Raw genomic sequence first — 22,153 nt, 5'->3', positions numbered from 1 at the left:
ATGCACTCTCATACTCACCCCACTGGGTTTCTTTGAGTGTAGTGTGGGTGTTGACGCATTATGATCCTAGCTAATTTGGATATAGGCTATTGTAGGCTATTGTTGAAAAAATTCAACAGTCAAAAAATGAAACAGAAAATCAGAATAAGGAGCTGCATCAAATGTGTTAACCATTAATGTTGAATTTTCCATTTTTTTTTATTAAAAAAATGTGTCCTGAATTTCAGTTTCGGTTTTGGCCAAGAATTTTGGCATCACTTACTTCAGTAAATATAAATGCAAATATAATTTGTAAGATTCTGACTTCATTTTCTCAGTCTGAGCTGGAGAAGACATGAGGTTTCATCATTTTTATTACGCAGGGTTAAGTTCTGGAACCTTTCCTCCCTCTTCTTTTGTGAACGTTTACCTGTGTCTGATCCACTCAGAGGAGAGACTGTATCATGTGGTCAGAAAATAGCAGTGTACTTAGGGCTTGTGTAAACAGAAGCCATTAGTGCTGCTCAAAATAACTCTTAGATGAAACAATACACTGTGTAGCCAATTGCACTGATAATTGTAAATGTCCAATTTAATATTGCAATATATATCTAATTACTGAAAGCAGTCTTTGTCTAATACACAGTCCACAGTGCTCGGCCAAAAGCGGTGGCTGAGATGAATGTGGGGCTTTCTACGGTCCATACAAGATCCACAAGCCATAAAACATTGCTGATGTTTTGAGATTAGGGAGTGATGGCTGTGTGAAGGCCCTGAAATGCGTTGTTTAATTTATAGGAGCTGTCATTGCAGCTAAATTTAACACAGGGGTGAATTCAAAAGTTATGTTAAAGAACATTGTATTTCTTTTGGTTGTTTTCCAGTCATCAGGAAAAACACGCAAAGGGTTTCACAGATTTGATTTTGTGTGGTCCTGACAGGGAAGATCCATTTATTTTTTTTGTAAGTAAGGTTAGTGTTAGGGCTTATGAGTATAAAGTATATGTCACACCTAAATAATCTGAATAATAGATAGCTTGTATACCTTGAAAAATCTCCACAGAACTCAGAAGCCAATGGAATGGATTTTCCTGGAGCAGGTGCCCAAGTTAAATATCACCATGCCCAATGCCAGGCGTTAGCTAAAGTTGTATCAATCCTTGGGAGTCTTTTCCATTAAACATCAGTATCTGACCCCACCGATTTATTTTTTTTTTTAATGCAATCAGAAACTAGTTCAGGGCCGCGGTGGGTCTAGAGCCTACCAGGAATCACTGGGCGCAAGGCGGGATCACACACTGGAGGGGGCGCCAGTTCTTCACAGGCTGATACACACACACACACACTCACACCTATGGACAATTCTGAGTAGCCAGTCCACCTACCAACTTGTGTTTTTGGTGCGTGGGTGGAAACCGGAGCATCCAGAGGAAAACCACGCAGACACAGGGAGAGCTCTTCACAGACAGTCACCCGGAGCGGGACTTGAACCCACAACCCACAGGTCCCTACGTGTCCTCCAGGACGATGACACTACTTGGTGTGCCACTGTGCCGCTCCATGAATGTTCAGATGTAACATATAAAAAATATAATTTTAACACATCGCCTACCTCAGTATCCCAATATACATGGGGCATAATTACATTACATATCAGTTACATATATTTAAGAATAAGGATGTATTTATGACCCCACATCTTGATGCATGGGGTCTTTGAAGCAAAGCACTCAATAGCACCCTCTTATGCTGTAGTTGCTAAACATGAACGAGTGAGTGATTTGCAAGGCAGTTCTATGAGGTTTTACTCAGAGAGAGAGAAAGAGGGAGAGAGAGAGAGAGAGAGAGAGAGAGAAGAATGCCCTGCCACGTCTATACCCTTTGGGTAAAGAGAATAATTGGAGCAGAGCTGACTTGAGCAGAGTTTACTGAAAAGAATAATTCAAGCTGTGTGTGTGAGTAAATGCTCTCCAATGCCTTTCAAGACATGTTATGGTGCTTGTCACAGTCTACACCTGTATTCTATAACAGAATTGTATTTTCTTCTGTGTTGTGGTCTGTAGCTTCTGCTTTAAATTGTTGCTTCTTTTAGTATGCTTTACATTTTTGGAAAAAGAAAGAAAGAATAAAGATTAGGACTGGCACCACTTATTGATTTGATACATAAAAAAAAACAACAACATGAATTTCAAGAAGAATTCATCATTATTTTCAATGATTTGCATGTGTGAGCAGACTATGCCAATCTATTATTCAAAACTCCAGGCCTGATTTTACTTACTGATATCCCCTGTGCAGCATGGTGTTAGTAAATGTCACACTGGTCTGCTGGCACGCAGGGAAAATGCCACCAGAAAGAGTATTATTCATGCTATATTATAATTTAATATTAGTTATTATATTGTTTGTCTTCCTGCCTTGAACACAGTGATTTCAATTATGGCCCTGATCAGGATAAAGTGGTTACAGAAGATGAATGAATGAACAAATGAGATTTTTTTTCTATGGGTTTATATCCAATGTCTACGATTCTGGGGAACTAGCGCTCTCATTTTAGTTTATGTTCAGAACCTCCACGTCTTATGGTGGAATGGTTTGTTTGACAAAAAAAATAATGAAAAATGAATGTTTGTACATGGCTAAGTTTTTATTCACTGTTTAAATTACCACATATGTTTGATTTTTCAGCACATTGGTTCTGTGTTTATTTTCATGTAGTTAGTGCATTTACAAATGTAGTCAGTTCCATTTTGAGTAATCTGAAACCTAAAAACTCTAGAAACTCAAAAATAAGTCAATATCAATGATGCAGGAATAGAGCAAAATCCTTATTTTGGTTCATGCTTTTCAATGTTTGAAGGTCTATTTGCTGTGAATAAAGGGAGAGAACGCCTAGCATAGCCTAGCATTTTTTAAAAACCCATTTACAGATATTGGGGCTTTGTAAACACATTAGCCTAGTTTTGAGACTGCACACCGATAGAAGAGCAGTAAATGGTGAGGAAACATCCTCAATTTTTTAAAAGTGTTTCTGATTAAAATCGTGAACATCTTTAATACTGTTAAGATACTCAGCTACGTCTGGTGGAAGGTGCAGCGAAGAGAAGTTCAAAGGGCAATAGTTTTTTGGTATTTGCAAAATAACACACTGGAGCTACGCAGGGAAATGTCCTTCATCCTGATTGGTCACTCAAATACAAGGAATGCCATCTGTTGGAGTGAGGCTGTGTCAGACAGCAGAAAACAAGCACATGCAACATGGCACACAAATGCACATAAAAAATGTACTAACAGCCACACATCCAGTCCGGTGAACTGTATTTTTCTAGCCCTGAGAATGCAATAAGAAGGCAAAGAATGAGAAGAAATTGATTTATTGTGTTGTCACAGTGTTGAAGTATTCATTTGTCTTTTATCAAGTGTGACACAAAGATGCAGACAGAGGGTAACAGCACATTCTGTGAACAAAGCTTAATAAACAGTGCAAAGAATTCCACAGTCCTTCAAAAACTTCACAGCAGTGAATCAGTGTGTGTGTGTGTGTGTTCGTGCGTGGTGGAGGCTCTGCTTCAGCTCTGAGGTCTGTGTGGTAAAAGGAGAGTACATGCTACATGAGCAGCTATTCTTAAATAAAACCTTAAAACCTTTAAAGCTTGACCTTTTTACAATTTGGAATGTAACTGTATTTTATACAAGTATAAGTTGTAGGTGTTGAGGCATTTTAGTGCCCCCCCCCATGGTGTTCAATGTCTGTTACTGTTTCATTTAGGGGTACATAAGGATTCATTTTTTTTCATCAGTGTGTGGCTCCACTTATTTCTAATGTTAATTATGATTAAACTACTCTTTTGGATTTGAGTCAGCCTGACACAGCTCTTTTGAGTCTGAATGTACTCTAGGCACCCTTCTTGGATATGAATCATCAGTCAGAATGCTCCTTTTAGGGTCAGGGCAGACTGAGTCATATTGATTTTGGTCATCTTATTCACTAAGGGTGTAGTGCACTGTAACGTTTGGAAAAGTCATATCCTGCTACGTTTAGCTGAATTCGGGTAAGATGCTCACTGTACAGTTTTTCTGTGTGTTTTGCTTTGTCTGTTTTCTGTATAAATGTGTGTGTGTGTGTACTGTAATTCCTTGTAGATCTGTGGATGTCTGTGTGTGTGTGTGTGTGTGTGTGTTCTGTCACAAATGTAAGGACCCCAATGGGCCATTAATGTTTTCATCAGAAAGGCGTACTCTGGATACACCTCAGGACATGCCTTATTTTACACACACATATACACACATTGAAGCCTGAACACACACACTGCGTCAGAAGGGTCAGAGGACAGGTTTTTTTGGACACGGTACTTAGGAAGCATTGGTGTACCTCTCGTCTCCTCTCTGCTGACCTGTTTCCCATTTCAGTCATCATGGGAGTACTTGTAGGTTGGGGGTTATATATATATATGCGTGTGTGTGTGTGTGTGTGTGTAATTATCTTTCTGTCACCTGATGTACCAATGTTTTTAATGACAGCAGGATGAGCTGGGAGGATTTCAGGTCAGTTTCCACCTAACCACACACACAGTTTTGTTTTTATACACTATCAGGACATGGAACTGTACATCCATCCTCCCTCTCTCTCTCTCTCTCTCTCTCTCTCTCGATGTACAGGTATATATTGCAACAAGAGATGAGCTACTGTTTCTGGCTTAACATTTACAAGGTGGACAGAGAATTTTAAAACTCCAGCAGCACTGCTGTGTCTGATCCACTCGTACCAGCGCAATACACAAACCCACCACCACCACATGTCACATCAGAACCCAGACCTCAGCGTGTTGAAGGTGTTGTGAAAAGTATGTTCTACTCAGTTGCTGTAATGACTGGAAATATAGCAATCTTTTTCAAGAAATTAAGGAGATTTCTGCACTATAAATGTACAGAAACACTCACAGACACACATGTGTGCATGTGTTGGTAGATGTTGCCTGGAGGCTCCTGGCTCTTGCTGGCTGCAGCAGTGCTGTATGGTAATTATCGGGTGGCATATTGTGCATTACAACTGACTGCATCCTCTCCATCTTTCCCCCCCTGAAGTGATAATAGTCTGCAGTCTCTCCTTCTTCCTCTCCTTAGCCTCTTTGCTCATGCTTTTTCATTCCTCTATCTCAGCAACCTTCCTGCCTTTCATTCCTCAATGAATTTTCCAACAATTTTTTTTAGCCTTCTGTGTCTTCCCTCTATTTCCACAGGCAATGTTTTAGACACATTTGTCTGTACTTAGAACTGAACTGAAAATATGTTGATCCTAAATTTGTTTGTAATCCTCAGTAGTACAGGATATGACAGAAAATATATAATGTGTTATGGATGGTGTTTGTCCAGTTTCAATCACATTGAATCACTGAATATACAGTATACAATATTCCAATATAAAATGTTTTAATAGCAATGATATGTTATATTTAAACACATTTTAAATATTTCATTATAAATTATTTACAGGATCAGTCACTGAATGATGTTCATTGCAGGGTGCTGTCCTCAGTTTATTGCGCTAAAAATAAAATAATAATAAAAATTGACAAGGCCAAGACTTACATGTTTGACGGTGATGTCAGTTTTCTTGTTTGTTCTTAGCAGTTTTTCCATGGCTTTTGAGACAGGCTGGGTGACTGTCTCTGGGTCCATGTGGGTTTTCTCCAGGTGCTCTGGTTTCCTCCCACGGTCCAAAAACACATGTTGGCAGGTGGATTAGTGACACAAAATTGTCCATAGGTGTGAGTGTGTGAGTGATTGTGAGAGTGTGTGTTGCCATGTGAAGGACTGGCGCCCCCTCCAGGGTGTATTGCTGCCTTGCACCCAGTGATTCTGGGTAGGCTCCGCACCCACCGTGACCCTGAACTGGATAAGTGCCATGTCGTCCAGCCCTCATCCAAGTCACTGTCAGTGACAAATTTCTTCAAGTTTTATAGTGTGTTTAACAACCACACATTGGCCTCTATCTATATGTCACAAATGCAGAAGATAGAAATGGGCATATTCCTTTTAAAAATTGCAAAAAGAATTGTCTTCAATTGTTTTTCTTGCATCTACAGAGTTAGAAATATAGAAACATGCAACTGTGTTGTAAGAAGGCCAGGCTCATTCACAAGCTTCTTTAAAAGACACTTCTTGTATTCTGTGGCTAATTGTGTTGCTGTGTAGAAGTGTGTGTGTCTCCCCACAAGTCTGGGTGTTTAGGTGTGCTTGGGTCTTTTAGAGTAATTACCTTCTTTTCTGTTCTTGCTCTGGTAGCTGTAGGTGCATTTGAGTGACCTGTAAAAGCTGAAAGTGACTGTGTCCAAGGAGTTTTAACAATGGCTATTTATGTATTCATGTGTGTGTGTCTGTGTGTATGCGAGAGAGAGAACATATTTATATGTGCAAACAGAAGTGGTTTGTGGGTGCAAGTTCCTCCAAGTGAGTTGTTTTGTCAGTTTTTATCATGCACACAATTTTCTAAACACTCCACTTTCTCCAAGTAAATTTATTTTTTAAAAATGTCTGTCTCAAGATGTTGGTTCAGAAAAGTATTTATCTCTCAAAAATAAATGCTTTGTAGCAGCTAGACGTGACATTAAACTCACAGTCTCCAGCATTGATCAGAGGTGTATAAAATCCCTTGGCGTTGGGCTTTGGGACAACAGACTACATTCTGTGGAGTGATGGAGCTTCATCCAGTTCCTGTGGAGTGAGTAAGATTGGTTAATGTCAGTAGAGGACCTCATCATCTTGTATTTAAATGTCTATAACACTGTCAACAACAAGGGTAAAGCCTTCCTTGAGGAGGTTAACAGGCAGCAATGGGTGACGAACCCAGCTATTTAAGATCATGTAATTTCATTCCCCTTAAGACTGGACATTAATTACATGACTCTGCTACTGTTCTGCTATGCTTAATCTGCACGCTACAAAAATGAACTTGGAGCTATGACATTACAGCGGAACATCTCTGTACACTCTGCAACTGGAACTGAAGACTATAAGTATCTGTGCTTCTCTTTTTGGTACATATTTAGGTCTAAAGTAAAAAGCTAAAGCTCGAAACTGAGAGTTGTGATCAACTGCAAAGCAAAACAGGTGCTGACTCACTAGAGCAGAATTGGACAAAATCCTCAAACAGGAATTAGGAGCAATAATACCTCTAAGTTATTTCCCTCACCATCTCTAAAACTGTAGATAACACTTGACTGCAGGTCATTGTTAATAAGGCTTTTATGACAAATATATTTGAATATAATTTGTAAATGTTGGAACAGATGGACCAATCGAACTGGTGTAAAATGATCTTGAATTCTATATTTTGGTACCACATTAAAATAAGTCAAATATGTGTATTACATGGTTATTAATTCGATTTTAAACAAAGGTCTGTAATATTGACCTATTTTTTTGTTTCATACTGAAAATGTCCGAGAACTTAGTGAAAATGCCAAGAATAAAACTAACACTTGAGAATGTGAATTTAGTTATTTAATTTAATTAATTGATTAAACTTGATGGGCGGCACGGTGGCGCAGCAGGTAGTGTTGCAGTCACACAGCTCCAGGGGCCTGGAGGTTGTGGGTTTGATTCCCGCTCCGGGTGACTGTCTGTGAGGAGTTGGTGTGTTCTCCCCGTGTCCGCGTGGGTTTCCTCCGGGTGCTCCGGTTTCCTCCCACAGTCTAAAAACACATGTTGCAGGTGGATTGGCGACTCGAAAGTGTCCGTAGGTGTGAATGTGTGTGTGTGTGTGTGTGTCTGTGTCTGTGTTGCCCTGTGAAGGACTGGCGTCCCCTCCAGGGTGTATTCCCGCCTTGCGCCCGATGATTCCAGGTAGGCTCTGGACCCCCTGCGACCCTAAATTGGATAAGCGGGTACAGATAATGGATGGATGGATGGATGGATGTTTGTACATGGCTAAGTTTTTATTCACTGTTTAAATTACCACATATGTTCAATTGTGACTCAAGCTGTTTGATTTTTCAGCACATTGGTTCTGTGTTTATTTTCATGTAGTTAGTGCATTTACAAATGTAGTCAGTTCCATTTTGAGTAATCTGAAACCTAAAAACTCTAGAAACTCAAAAATAAGTCAATATCAATGATGCAGGAATAGAGCAAAATCCTTATTTTGGTTCATGCTTTTCAATGTTTGAAAGGAGGTTGTGGGTTTGATTCCCACTCTGGGTGACTGTCTGTAAGGAGTTGGTGTGTTCTCCCCGTGTCCGCGTGGGTTTCCTCCGGGTGCTCCGGTTTCCTCCCACAGTCCAAAAACACACGTTGCAGGTGGATTGGCGACTCAAAATATGTCCGTAGGTGTGTGTGTGTGTGTGTGTGTGTTGCCCTGTGAAGGACTGGTGCCCCCTCCAGGGTGTATTCCCGCCTTGCGCCCAATGATTCCAGGTAGGCTCTGGACCCACCGCGACCCTGAATTGGATAAGCGGTTACAGATAATGAATGAATGAATGATTAAACTTGGGGTTTAAATGGTTAAACACATGAACAAATATGTGCTGAAGTTGACAGGGTGAAAGTCGACTGATGTAGAAGACAAAATAAGGTCAGTATCTGGCAAGAACTGAGGTTTAACAATGTAGATGGATGTGGGTTCACTATTTGGCAAATAACAGGTCACTTACTCTTTCTATCCATGTGTTAAAATAATTAATGTGTTATAATGACTTTTAATGTGTTTAATTATTATAATATTTTAAGTTTTTTTTTAAACTTGAATATTTTAAAAATCTGAGGAAATCTCTCTCTCTCTAGTCATAGTTTCTGTGTCATAGAAAGGTCAGTGAATATAGAGGTGTATTATTGACATCATCAGCTGAATACAGGCGTATCTAGGGTGGATTAATTACACTTTTACACCTGAGGCTATGCTGGTGTTTATGTTGCTGTGCAGGAGATCCTCTCCCTCTGAGACTTCGTTATGAAATTCCAAATAAGTCACAGAGTTTGCCAAATTCTGGTAGTTGGCAAAGTGTCTGAGCGTTGAGTTGGTCACCAGGAAATCCCCAGAGAGAGACAGCCTTCCCTGAGTAGGAATCTATACGTGCATCGTCAGCTTTGTTCTCTCTAGGTAGACAGAATGGCCCTCCGTGTTCCACAACACTTGAGCTGTACAATGATGTTCCAGTTTAAAGGAACGCTACGTAATCTTTTTATTTATATTTTTGGCCCAGAGTGTAATAAGTTTCAGCACTGTGCAGAAATTTGTAGGGAGGTGGAGGAAGTGGGTGGTTTTTTTTACCCAAGTTACAAGTACAGTTTCTGCAGTGTGGAGCCCACAGTAGCAACATTAGAGGCTCTATTCTCCCTATTACAGGTCAGTGGAGAATGACAATTTTGAAGCTGTAATCCAAAGGTAAATATATTACATAGTGTTCCTTTAAAAATAATGTTTTGAAAAAATGTATCAGGATTAAAATGTATCATTAACATTAAATGGTTGGTACTTGGTGTACACTGGGACAATTTAAATAAAGTGTCAACTAAGTTTAGTCTTGGCCTAGTTCAGCCTTGATGTTTGCCAGTTCAAGCTTACTTTTTCACTTTTTTTCCCCACACACCCACACACACACACACACACACACAGAGGGAGAGAGATCTGAACGCACACTCAGAACCATTTGGGGAAAGCAAAGCAGACAGGATCTGGCCTACTTTAAACAGCACTGTATGTGTGTATGCATATGTCCATGTGTGTATACCTTTTTTATTTGAAAATCTCATATTGATCTGTAGCTAAATGTGAACTTTCCCTGACCTCTCCCTTTTCTCTCCATCACAGTTCTTTAAGTCTAAGGGTTTAAAAAAATGTATCTTTGGTTAAAGCCAGAGCTCTATTTGACACAGCTTCTGCTACAAATGACCTGATTTAGAAAGGAATTAATGCCAACTGCTCGTCGGATTCATTTCCCACAGACTCAGAAGGACTGATGCTTCTGGGATCATGGTCAGTGTGGCTATACACACACACACACACACAGAGACACAGAGAGAGAGAGAGAGAGAGAGAGAGAGAGAGAGAGAGAGAGAGCACAAAGCAGCTTCAAGGTCAGGATACTCGTTTTGGAAAAGTTTTTTGTGTCAGAGGAGCTCTAGGGAGATCAGTGTGTTTTCTATGTTTCTTTCTTTCCCCCTTCTCCATCTCTCTCTCTCTCTCATATTGATTTGTTCTGTCTGCTGTATGGTGTCAGAATGAGGCCAGGCCAAGTCTGTGATAGAGTCGTATATTACCACTAACTGCTACTGTGAAAAAGAACCCTCGTGTTTGTCCCCATTCCAATACCAGATTATACAGAATACATGAGACTTGATTTCAAGTGTCTGCTTCTCTGACACCAATCAGGTTTATGGCCTGCGCAGGTTTCCGTTTCCATTAACGTAGCCTCTGTCTATTCCCAGATACAATTCAAGTGCTTCTGGTTGAACCTTCTGAACAAGATGAATGATGGGATAGATTTAAAAACGTTCCATTGTCCTTACATCAGACGTGCCGCCTGAAAACAGCAGGGGAAGTGAGTAGGTGCTCATGTTATTTTGGAAACAACTCAGGGGTTTGGTGATGTCTGGAATTTTCCGATTGTTCCACTGACTCCCAAATCATGCCCCTTCAGTGAAATACCCCAGCTTCCATTAGAACCAAATGCACAGCACTGGAACATTCTATAAATGACCCTAAACTGTTCTCTATCAACTTGTGGGTAAAATCCCACACATGTTGTGGAGATGTGAATAAGTGAAGATAAAAGCTATACAGATGGAGATTTTACATTTATTAAATGTTTGGCTTTTATGGGATTACACTATGTAGTATTTATACCTTAGAATTTCATCTTGAAAATCATCATGATGCATCACTGATATGTAACAGGGAGAATAGAACTTCTTTTGTTGCTACTCTGGGCTTGACACTGCAGAAACTGCACTATGTAACTTCTTAAGGATTTTAAAGTTTTGGTAGCGTTGTCCTACATGGAAACTGTTAGGAATCTAAGAATGGTTGAGAAACTCTTCACACCTGGGTTTATTGGGATTAAAACAAACAGTTGCAGTTCAGTTCCACAGGCTTAAGTAAAGAAATCCTTCAGTTTGGGATAAAATTCCCAGTTATAGAACTAGGTTTTGATGCTATAATTGTCACTTTATTGCTTAAGAGACCTTAAGGTCTTTTGTAGGTGGTGATATATTCTGTATCGGATTAAAGTGTCTGCCAGGGTTTAAAATAGGATTAACAGTGATTTCCTTATTTTTGTTGTTTTGTTTTGTTTGTTTGTTTTTGTACATTTTTTTTGTGTGTTACTTACATACTTAAATGTTTATTCATCACTGTCACTCAGGCACAAACACATGTGGAGTGTGTAGAGCAGGTTTGGCAGGTGCAGTTTTGTCCTGCTTAGGATAGCAGGTGCAGTCCCAGGACACAGGTGTGTATTTTTTTCGCACTCACCTGGCAACCGGAGGTGTGTGTGTGCGCTCTGCAGAAACAGCAGGTTGTGGAGGGAGGGAACTGGAAGTGCAGCTGCTGACACACGCGCACACACACACATACATTCACAAGAGCAGAGATTCAGTCGCAGACACTTAGAGGGAGTGTTTAGGAGCTAGAAATGAATCTGACTTATATATAAGCAGCATTCTGAAGAAGAGTGAAATGAAAAATAAAACCAGGTACCACTCTATGGTAAGAATTTACTTTCTCTTGTATCATTTTACATATTTATGATCATCCTCTTTCTCTTTCATTACTAATGTGAGTTGTTATGGTAAGGAAGCTGATTTATTAAAAATGACTTATAGTCAGCTCATAGTGGGTGAGCTTACTGTTCATTGGTATCTCACATTTTATGTATTGTTTTTGGGGGTGGAAATTATATTCATGTTTTTGTGAGAAGTGTTTATTATGTATGGCATTTTTTTGGAATTCTCGTATGAAAAATAGATGGCATTGGCATTGATTTCAGATAGATTGGTCCGTGGTTTAAGGCAGATTGGTTTTGTTATGAAGAAGGGAGTATCTTACTTATTGATGCACTTTTATGAGAAACGTGGGCTAGTTTTTATATTTTGTATTTTTTAAGTACACATCTGTTGTTGATGATACACAAACATGTTTTAAAGAAGAAAGTGGCACTAGACCCTATTAGATTAACCACAATTTTAACCCTCCGTTATAGTATAATGGTAAAGTGTGTGTATGTGTGAACATAGTAATGGTCATAATGCTCACTGACAAGTGCTAGGTAAAGGGGCATTAATCTCCCAGTTTTAGGCTGAGGAGCAGTCCAAGAACATTCTCTAGGCAAATGAATCCCTGTCCAATATCTTTGGAAAACATGAATTGAGCTTTGTGGTACAGAAATACCAACCTTAAATTTATGGCTGCCTGCAATCAGATCCTCACAGAAATGTTACCACATCTATTGTAAAGCTTTTTAATGATTCCTATGTCATTCTATGGACATTCACCTGCAATGGCGAATTTTTTCCCCCTTTTTTCTCATTATTACTCTTCATATATTCATATATTTTGTTATGTAAATCTGCTTAACATTTAACGGTCAGTACACAATGGGGAGAAATGTAAAGGTCACAGAGAGTAAAAATAGTAATCTCACTGTCCATCAGTGCTTTATAAGCAAAACAGACTTAGCCTAGTGCTATCTGCAGTGTCACAGGATCGTATTTGGCAAGAGATTATCATTAGAGTGCGTAATGTCGAGAGAAGGTGTGGTGAAGCAGCTGTAATGAATAGGTAACAGCTAACAGCTTTGGCATGGAGACAGAAACTGTTGTTAGAACATCTATTGAGGTGAGTTTAACTGTAGAATGTCTGATTTTATGTTACATTCAGATTCAGAGCTTATTATTGGTTTAAGCACAGCGTAATAGGGTTGGATGATACGGCCAAAATTTATATTGCGAATTATTTCTTAATTTTGATCAATTATTATGTAATTGATAATGAAATATTGAATGTGTTTAAATAAAATCATCATTGTCATTGAGACATTTTATATTATGATATAACTATTGATATTGAATTATTGTCCAGCTCTACAGAGAAATAGGTTACTCTAAACTCTACAATGAAATAATCCATTCTTTACAGATTACCTTGTGATATAATAAAAATAAACCATTTAAGGTTAGAATATACTTAAAGGACAGACATACACTACAGGCCTCAAGTGCTCTGAAGCAGCTGCACATTGTCTTATTTCACTTTGCTTGGTGCCAAGTGTTGGGTAAAGAGGTATTAAAGTGGCACAGTAGAACTGCGCTTTCTGGTGAGATTGAGTAACATCCATTATTTTTGTGATTTTTGTACAAGTGGCTCTAATATGGCTGTTCTACTGGAATTTTAAACACAGTAGTGTCACTGCTGGACTGAGAATGTTCCAACAACCAAAGACATCCAGCCAACAACGTCCTGTGAGCAGTGACCTATGGCCACTGATGAACTACTTGAGGAAGACCAACACAAACTGCAGCAACAGATGAAGTTTTTCAAGATATTTAGCAGCACAACACACACACTATATGATTAGAACTACAGACTGTAATTGTATAAATACAAAGTGCTGCAGTATTGTCAGTGGAGCTGACAAAATGGAAAATTAATGTAGAAACAAAAGAGAGGGCAGGGTAAGGTTAGTGTCTAATACTAATTTTACACTCAAAATTGTCATGTAAGTTAATTTAAAGACATTAGTGTTTCTACTTGTCCATTTAGCATTAAAATGTTCAAAATATTAACAGCGGCTCTGTTTAAATAATGTGGAAAATTAATTAAATAATTGACAAGCACAATTTTTAGGACAGTGACAATATTCATTACACTTGCATGGGGTTGGACCAGTTTCATAGCCTGTTAACAGTCCATCTCTACAGACGGCACAGCCGAGTGTAATATAGGTCTTGTCCTAGATAAGCCTCAAAACATCTCATGAAAAATTCCTCTGTTTTTGAATGTACCAGCCAGTCTTTCTGTCCTTTCTCCTTTCCTTCCCATTTGCCCTGAATTTGCCCCAAGGCCGAATTGATGTAGGATACTTCCCCTTCTCCACAGGGATTTGTCTTTGCATTTGGAATGAGGTGCTGGAAAATTGGTGAATTTTTCTAGTGCCAAACCTGTGGAAGTGCTGGTGGGAATTCCGAGCCGGTTTGGGAGTGTCAGTAGGGCGGGAGGCAAAACGAGCTTCATTAATGGGGAAAAAGTGGGAAGCTGAGCCTAGAGCAGTTTGGAAATCCAGGACAGATGATGTCTGGAAGTGTGTGTGTGTGTATATATATATACATGTCTGTGTGTAGTGAGTGGAGGAAGGGAGTAGCATTTTACGGGATATTGCTGCACTATTGGTGGTAAGCCCTTAGGAAACAGACGACACACACACACACACACTGGATGTTACTGGGGCATTAAAGGCAAGCAAGGCGAGGTTTATATCTGATTATCATAATCATACAGCATGCCAGCATGTACAGAAATACAAAAATTATGATCATGATGAAATGGAGTCAAGGTATGAAAATGTACAATGCATGACCAAATATTTGTGGTGCTCTTCCAGCAATTCAACACACTCACACATTATAAAGTATATTATTTCTGGATTCTCTTCATAATTGCATAATTTGCTTTTATATATGCTGCTGAAAACACCTCAGTACCAATAGATGAGGGCCATGGCTTACACTTAGCATCGAAGCAATGTCTTCATAATCCTCTCTTTGTAAAGAAATACATATTTCTAATTTTAAAAGGAAAAATCCGTATCTATAAATGCTAACTGAGTTTGTAAAGTTTTGTGTCAGGAGATGTTAAATTTATTGTTAAATAAACAGGAATCTGATTTAATCCAACAGTTCAGCGGGGACCGACCAGATGGTCCATCCCATAAACAAGCCCTGCTAGCAAGCAGTGAGTGAATATTAAATAGAATATGGAACTGTTTTACAAACTTTATTAATCCTGTTTGAATTCTTTAAGGCTGTGAATTGAATCTGAGGCTTTTTAAATTTAAAGAAAACACCTTTAGCAAAAATTTTGATTGATTTTTCAGGATTAATTTTAAGTTGTAAACAAAATCAATCACAGCTCCTGATTCATAAATTCACTCTTGGTGTATTAGGAAACAGATGTCTGATGTGTGTAATTGCTCTTTGATGTACCTCAGGTGAATGTTCTTTACACTAAATAGTTATGTATAAGACACTATTCGATGCTGCACTCTCAGGACAAAAAAGGTACTTTATTGTCACTAATGTACCTTTAAAGGTACAGCAGTGGAGTCCTGGAGATTAAATAGGGTTTATGCTATTTAAAAATCTATGATTGATATAGAATATAGCACAATTATGCTCCTTGACTAAAAGTGTGCTGTATATGTACCCTTGAGGGGACCACCACAGTGATAGGAAAAGTTACTATATTTCAGGAGTGTAGGTTAGGGATAAGGTTTTGCTTTAAAATGTGGATGTTGTGTGTGATTGTTTTTGTTTCTTTGTTTTTTTTTTTTTAATGCAGTCTTAGTAAAGAGGTGTTTATAGGTGCACAGCAAAAGAGTGTGGAAAAAAAATCAGAAACAAATCTAATTGTTTTCGTTGTTAACATGTCCGTGTTTTGTTGTTTAAGGTCCAGTGGTATCATGACCAAAAATAGCAGTCTGCACCATGACTAAGCATTTCCACTTTGAAACTGCAGTGTTCCAAAGCCAAGCTTTAATGGAAAACTCTTAGACAGCCAGGGGTTCTTATGACATAAACCTAAGGAATCGTTCTGGTCGGCTTGTGGGGAATGTCTTTGGAGCTGCAAATGAGTGGCATAGGGGTATGTGGACATAGAGGTGGGGACTAATTGCATGCAAGTAGATCTGCACATACTGAAAGTGGGTGAAGGTGTGGAGTTGCATCTAAGCCACTTTAAGGCATAAGGGGAGTATTAAGCTTGGAAATACTTTGATGAACAGCGATGAATTACTAATGAATTTGATGACCAGAGGAAAACATTACATACAAAAAAAATAAAAAATAAAGGGACATACATTTATATTAAAAATATAATTATGAAGAAATATTGGAGAAACTGGTGATTGCTTTTTAACAGAGTTGTCCCAGAGGAACCTATATTTCAACGGCCAAACCAGGGATAAATGAAATGCCAGTTACTCCAATACTATATTCCTGTTTACACTTGGCCATTTCTATCAGTCTATTTGACAAGATCACATCACATGAAGAGCTACTGTGGTTTTCAAATGTGGCCAGAGAATTAATTATGAAAAAAAAAATTAATTAAAGATTATTTTAAAAGCAAACTATAAAAACATGCTTAAAGTATGTATGAAGTCTGAAACACATTGTATGTCTAATCTTAAAGAAAAGTGGGTAACACTAACACTGTGGGTACTACTGTGATGAAAAGACTAGAATCTCACACAGTGAATCACCACTGTAACCCACTCCATTAAGACACAGCGAGTGATATTTTGCTTAAAACATTTATCAGATTTCAGACAGAGGAGAGGTCCATACTCATAAAACAGGCCGATGCTTAAACTAAAGCTGGAGAACTGTACAGTTCATTTGAGAATCACTGCTTCTCTCTGGCTCTGGAAAGCATGTATTGATCGAGAAATCGATGGGTGCAATCTCTTCCTGCCTGAGAGGTATTTTGGGTAAATGTGTGTCCTGCTGAAGGTCGAACGTCTGCTCCTATTTCTGGTACTTCAATAGGAGAGCTGTATGTGTGTTAGGTCTCATCTCTCTTTTATTTTTGTCTCTCTAGACCTGCCACCCTCCGTCCTACAGTATTCTTGTGGATCAGTGGATTTGGTGCTGAAAAAGAAAACCCCACCTCCTCCCAGATCATGCCACACCAACACTGTAGAGAAGCCCCACCCACAGCCCAAAGCTGCACCCCGGAATCTCACCCCTCAGAAACCTCAAGGTATTACATATTTGTTCATGATCACCCCTACCCCCCCCCACCACACATGAATCAGGGGTTCCCAAATTAGGGGTTGTATAGTCCAAGATGCAGAAAGTCACTAGGAAAACCAGTATTCAGTTTTGTTATTTCTGATGTCAACGTTATTAACCTAAGTTAGTAAATAAGCTTTTAACAATATTAATACATTCCTTTTCAGTCCTGAAGAAGGTCTCATGATGAAGACACTTGCTTCTTATTTAAATATGCTGTTCTACATGTAGAATGTACTATGGGTTTTAGGGCAGGGCTAATCTAAATCGTCATTCACAAAAAGATTTATCAACTCAGTCTCGGTTTATATCGATTATGTTGATTTATTTATTTATTTTATTCTGTTTATCCTTTTGTGTTCTCCCCGTGTCCGCGTGGGTTTCCTCCGGGTGTTCCGGTTTCCTCCCACAGTCCAAAAACACACGTTGGTAGGTGAACTGGTGAATCAAAAGTGTCCGTAGGTGTGTGTGTGTGAGTGAATGTGTGAGTGAATGTGTGAGTGAATGTGTGTGTGTGAATGTGTGTGTGTGTGTGTGTGTGTGTGTCTGTGTTGCCTTGTGAAGGACTAGCGCCTGTGAAGGATCCACCATGAACCTGAACTGGATAAGCGCTTACAGATAATGAATGTATGAATGTTTACCTTTTAATTTTTGTTAAATCTGTTAATGTCCCACACTATATGTTCATGTCATAATCCCACCAGTCGGTTTCAACACTTGACCAAATCACATCACCAAATATGAACAGGGCATGGCTCAACAAATGAGACTGACAAGCTCCCAACAATATTAGATATAAAGGTCCTTGAGCATATTTACAATACCAGACTTGTCAGTGAACTATGAGGGCAAACAACAAAATAATTTTTCATTAGTCATAATTGAGGTCATATTTTTAATTAATCGTGATATATATTTGCACTCATATCTACCAGCATTAAGGGATCTTCAAATTCAAATGACAAGTTTGGACAGTTGAACTGTCCCTGATGGATGAAATGCTCCATAAAATCCTCACACTGGTGTTTAATTACGTATATCATACTCTCCCTAGAAGAGTAGAGGCTCTTACTGCAGGCCAAACTATCTGGTAAGAAAGAAAAAATACTGGGAAAGCAATCACCAACAAACTTTAATCCAAATAATGAAGTTTGCATTCACAAATGTTTGGATCAATTTTATAACCTCTTAAAAATCCAATATTGTTCAAATGCACACTTAACAGTGGTCAACAAAGTGCTGCATGGAGACCTGACCCACCTTCCACCACTGAGCTGTAAATTCTGTTCTTTATAGACTGAGAGGTAGCTGAAGCTTTTGGCCTTGAAAGGAGCGGTCCATACTTGAAAACCCACAAAAATACCACGGAATTAAAGCTGCCTGAAAAAGCTGGCAGTGATTCAGGGCAAGCAAAAAGTCTGATCAGTTACAAGAGGAGATTCCTGGCATAACCAGTTATTGAGCAAAGAGAGGAGGTTCACATGTGAGCCCTGTTTTGTTGTGTAATATTCATTAATAAATCCATAAGATTAGAAGAGGGCGTTATACCAAGAATCCTTCTCAAATATTATCTAATCAGATTTTAGCATCTGAGCTGATCACAAGTCTCTTATTTTACTGGCTCTTTGAGGATTTTAATAAACAACTGGAACATTTATTATTTTGTGTTTAGATTGAGGAAAAAAAATATGTAATAGGAATAAAAATAGACACAGGATTGTTCTGTCAGATACCAAAGCCATGCTGAATTCCAGACCTGAACTCCTAAAGGGGCAACTAAATGTCTCCCTTCGCCAGGTGTTTGATGCAGTTATGAATATTTTTCCCAGCCTTAATTATAAAGAAGGAAATGGAGTAGATGTTATACAATGGGTACCAGACTGATATTGGAAAATAATAGACCAGATATCAAGAAATAACAGATCAGATTCTGTAATTACTTGCAGAACAAATTGGCTTGTAGTGAAAAATGGCATAAGGTAAAGAATGAACTTGGACAGCCCAACATGCTTGGAGGAGATCTCCAAATTTTTATTTTTTATTTTTTGGCCAGAATTTTCACCAAGCTCTTAGTTCCCCCATCGCACACATTACCACCAACGTTAGGAGGGTGTGGAAAGCACATGCTTCCTCTGAGACACGTGAGGTCAGCCACTGCCTCTTTTTGTACTGCCGCCAGCTCAACATAACCATACTGGCACCATGCTGTCTGATGGGTGAGGGGCCATCCCAAAGCCAATTGCCTGATGCATCACTGAAGACTGAAGTGGCAATCGCTTGGTAATAGAACTCTGAGTCACTTGGGAGCCCTGATTTATAATCCTTTGGCATTAGTGATATAAGTCTGTGATAACTGTTATGGTGCGAGTCACCATCACGGTAGGAGTGGTAGAAAATGTGAGCCTGATGCGACTTATGTTCTATTGCGGATAGCTGTGTCATCAAGGGAGATTGAACTTGTAAGCTTTGTACTTTCAATGAAAGTAGGCCAGATCAGTAGATGCTATCTTGCCACCTAGAGGTCAAACTACTTCTGACTGGTTTAGTTACTTGATTCCACATATGTCCCACCACTATCACTCATCGCTTCTGCATCTCATTGTAATGCAAAGCCACAAAATGTACAGTACACTTAAAGGGGCAGCAAGTCAGACCCATCAAAATATACTTCTTGGCATTTGTCACTTCAGTGTATTCTAGTTCTGAGTATTTGTGTGTATATGTAGAAGCGTGATACTGTTTTTCTCTCTCGACAACTGAGAAAATAGACAGAGAAAAAATGAGAATGAGAATAGAGGGGAAGGAAGTGGGATGAGCAAAACTCAGCGAGACAGGCCAAACTTATCTGCATCCGCAGAGTCATGTCTCTTATTAGAACTGTATATGAAAGTCATATCTACATTATGCCAACTTTCCAAGTGCTTTATATGAAATATATATTGCTTTTCCTTGGGTTCTATTTTTAAGAAGAAAGGCTTTGTGTTTCAAAGCCTCTACAGTGCTAGTGTACGTATCAGTACTGTGTACATGTCTGCACTGTGTGTGTGCGTGTGTACTGTTGAGCAACCACAGCCTGAATTTTTTCTACTTCCTGTTCGCAATGCAGGAAGCTGTTAGTTACTTAGTTGCCCAAGTCTGCAGCTCTGTATCTTCAGCTGAAGGCTCTTTTTTATTTACTGTTTTTGTGTTTTTAATATCCTGGTGTTTATGGATTGTAATAAAGCAAATATGGAGGCTTCGTCTTTTGGATGAAAGTGGGAGAACTTGAAGTGCATCGTTGCAGTGGTGATGAAACTTTCCTGACTCCTCTACATTTCTACCTCTCTCTCTTTCTCTCTCTCAGTGCCCCCTAAGCCTGTGCATCTGCTGGCTTTGGGGCAGGACAAGCGTCCAGTGCATATTCCACCAGCGCCGAGACGACCTCTCCCGACCCCTCCACCCAAGCCCAAATTCATCGCCTCTGACCAGACCAAACAGCAGCCCAAGACTGTGTGTCTGCTCATTGAGAAGTTTGAGAACGCCAGGTAAGGATGACTAACATATGCTGTGTATTAATTCTTTATTAATACTAATTAATTAGAGGACATAAGTCATTCATTTTTTTCCAGGCCTGACAGACACTGGGTAAAAAGTACTAACCGTTCAGGTGTAGATATAGAGGTAGTTAAAGAGAGAATCAGTGAATAATTTAATGGCTTGTTTAGTGTGTCCAGCTTTAGTTTTCCAATCTTTCCAGTAGACAGGCTTTCCTTTATCCAATAAATAAATGAAAAATATGAAAAGATATTTTCCCATGCCTTCAAAGTTTTGTCTTAGATTGTGAAAAGTAGAAAATGCAGCTAACAATTTCACTAATGTGGTTGGACTCTGGGTTGGTCTGTTCATAGTATTGTGTCTTTTAAGTCTATTTACTTTTCTCAGTAAGGACTTTCTCAGTAAAGACAGCTACACATCCTTTCAGACCCATAGTGTTGAGTTGTCTTGTCATAGTGAAAGAATGGACACACGTTTGCGTATGCTCAGAAGCAAGAGTAGAGCTTAGTTTACTTCTGTCTCAAAACGAATGACTGCTTTTAATTATGTTTTTATCTGATGGAGATATTGTGGTGGTCTTCCAGCTTGTTACCTATTTATTAGGAGTCAATCGTCTTCCATTATGTATCATATGGACAGCTACCGTATAGTAAATTAATTTCTTTCAAAATAGACATAGCTTGTTTTGATTGGCTTATATTGATTGCCCCCCCCCCCCCCTTTTCCGGTTTAACACACTACAGTTAATTCCACAGGTACGATAAATTGGACATCTCTGTTTTGTAGAAAAGTACATCTTGAGTTTTCTGCTGATTATCAACTCCTACAACAGAGTTTCAATTGCTGTATAGGAGGGCTGGATGATATGGGCAAAATTGATTTCACAATACATTTCTTAATTATGTTTGATATCATAATTCTGATATAGACATATAAAAGCCACGATAAACTGCCAAGAACAAACAAGAAACATGACATCAAATATAAATCTCTTGGTTTTGTCAAAACTTTAAAATTGTGTGAAATGAACTAATGGAAGCATCCTAAAATTAACGTCAATATGTGACAGATGCTGTAAATGTATATTGAAATTTTAAATGTGTTCAAAAGTCATTTAGTTGTTATTGAAAAGTATTATTTTGTGATTATATGTTGATATTGAATTGTTGTCCAGCTCTACTGTGCATTATTGTTCTTTGACACTATTACCAGTATACTTGTGTTTACAGGACATGGACCAGAGAGGATTTAATTGTTTCTATATGTTCCTTTCTCTTTCCCCATTGTGTTTGTGGTTTGTGTTGTTATAGTAGTCACTACTTCTGTGTTTGCATTTGTATCATCCCTGTCCTTGAAAATATTGGAAATATTGGTTTCGTGGTTGCAATATGAGGAATAAGCCAAGGCTCACATTTCTCCTTCTTTCCTACACTGTCTCTTTGCCTTTCTTGCTCGCTCTTTCTCTCTTCTCTTCTCTTCTCTTCTTTCTTTCTCTCTCTCTTGCTCATCCAAATAACAGTAACAAAAATAGCTTCATTGCCTGGAGATACTTACTTAATTATGCAATGTTCCTAATACACATAAAGAGCCATTCCATGCAACATTACTGGAATTCATTACCACACATTACACTCAA

General features: G+C 38.8%; 1 protein-coding gene across 1 annotated transcript in view; it reads left to right on the top strand.

Moving 5' to 3' along the window:
• The window catches only part of fgd (faciogenital dysplasia), a 77,049-nt gene that overhangs the window by 29,321 nt on the left and 25,575 nt on the right, over positions 1-22,153 (top strand). The window contains exons 2-3 of the mRNA XM_066643391.1: positions 16,790-16,951; positions 20,327-20,507. Coding sequence (XP_066499488.1) covers positions 16,790-16,951; positions 20,327-20,507 — 343 coding nt within the window. The remainder of the gene's footprint in view (positions 1-16,789; positions 16,952-20,326; positions 20,508-22,153) is intronic.

Source organism: Hoplias malabaricus, chromosome 14, assembly GCF_029633855.1.
Source record: "Hoplias malabaricus isolate fHopMal1 chromosome 14, fHopMal1.hap1, whole genome shotgun sequence".
NCBI classification, from domain to species: domain Eukaryota; kingdom Metazoa; phylum Chordata; class Actinopteri; order Characiformes; family Erythrinidae; genus Hoplias; species Hoplias malabaricus.
Note: the sequence above shows the minus strand (reverse complement) of the source record. Positions and strands in the feature narration are given on the sequence as shown.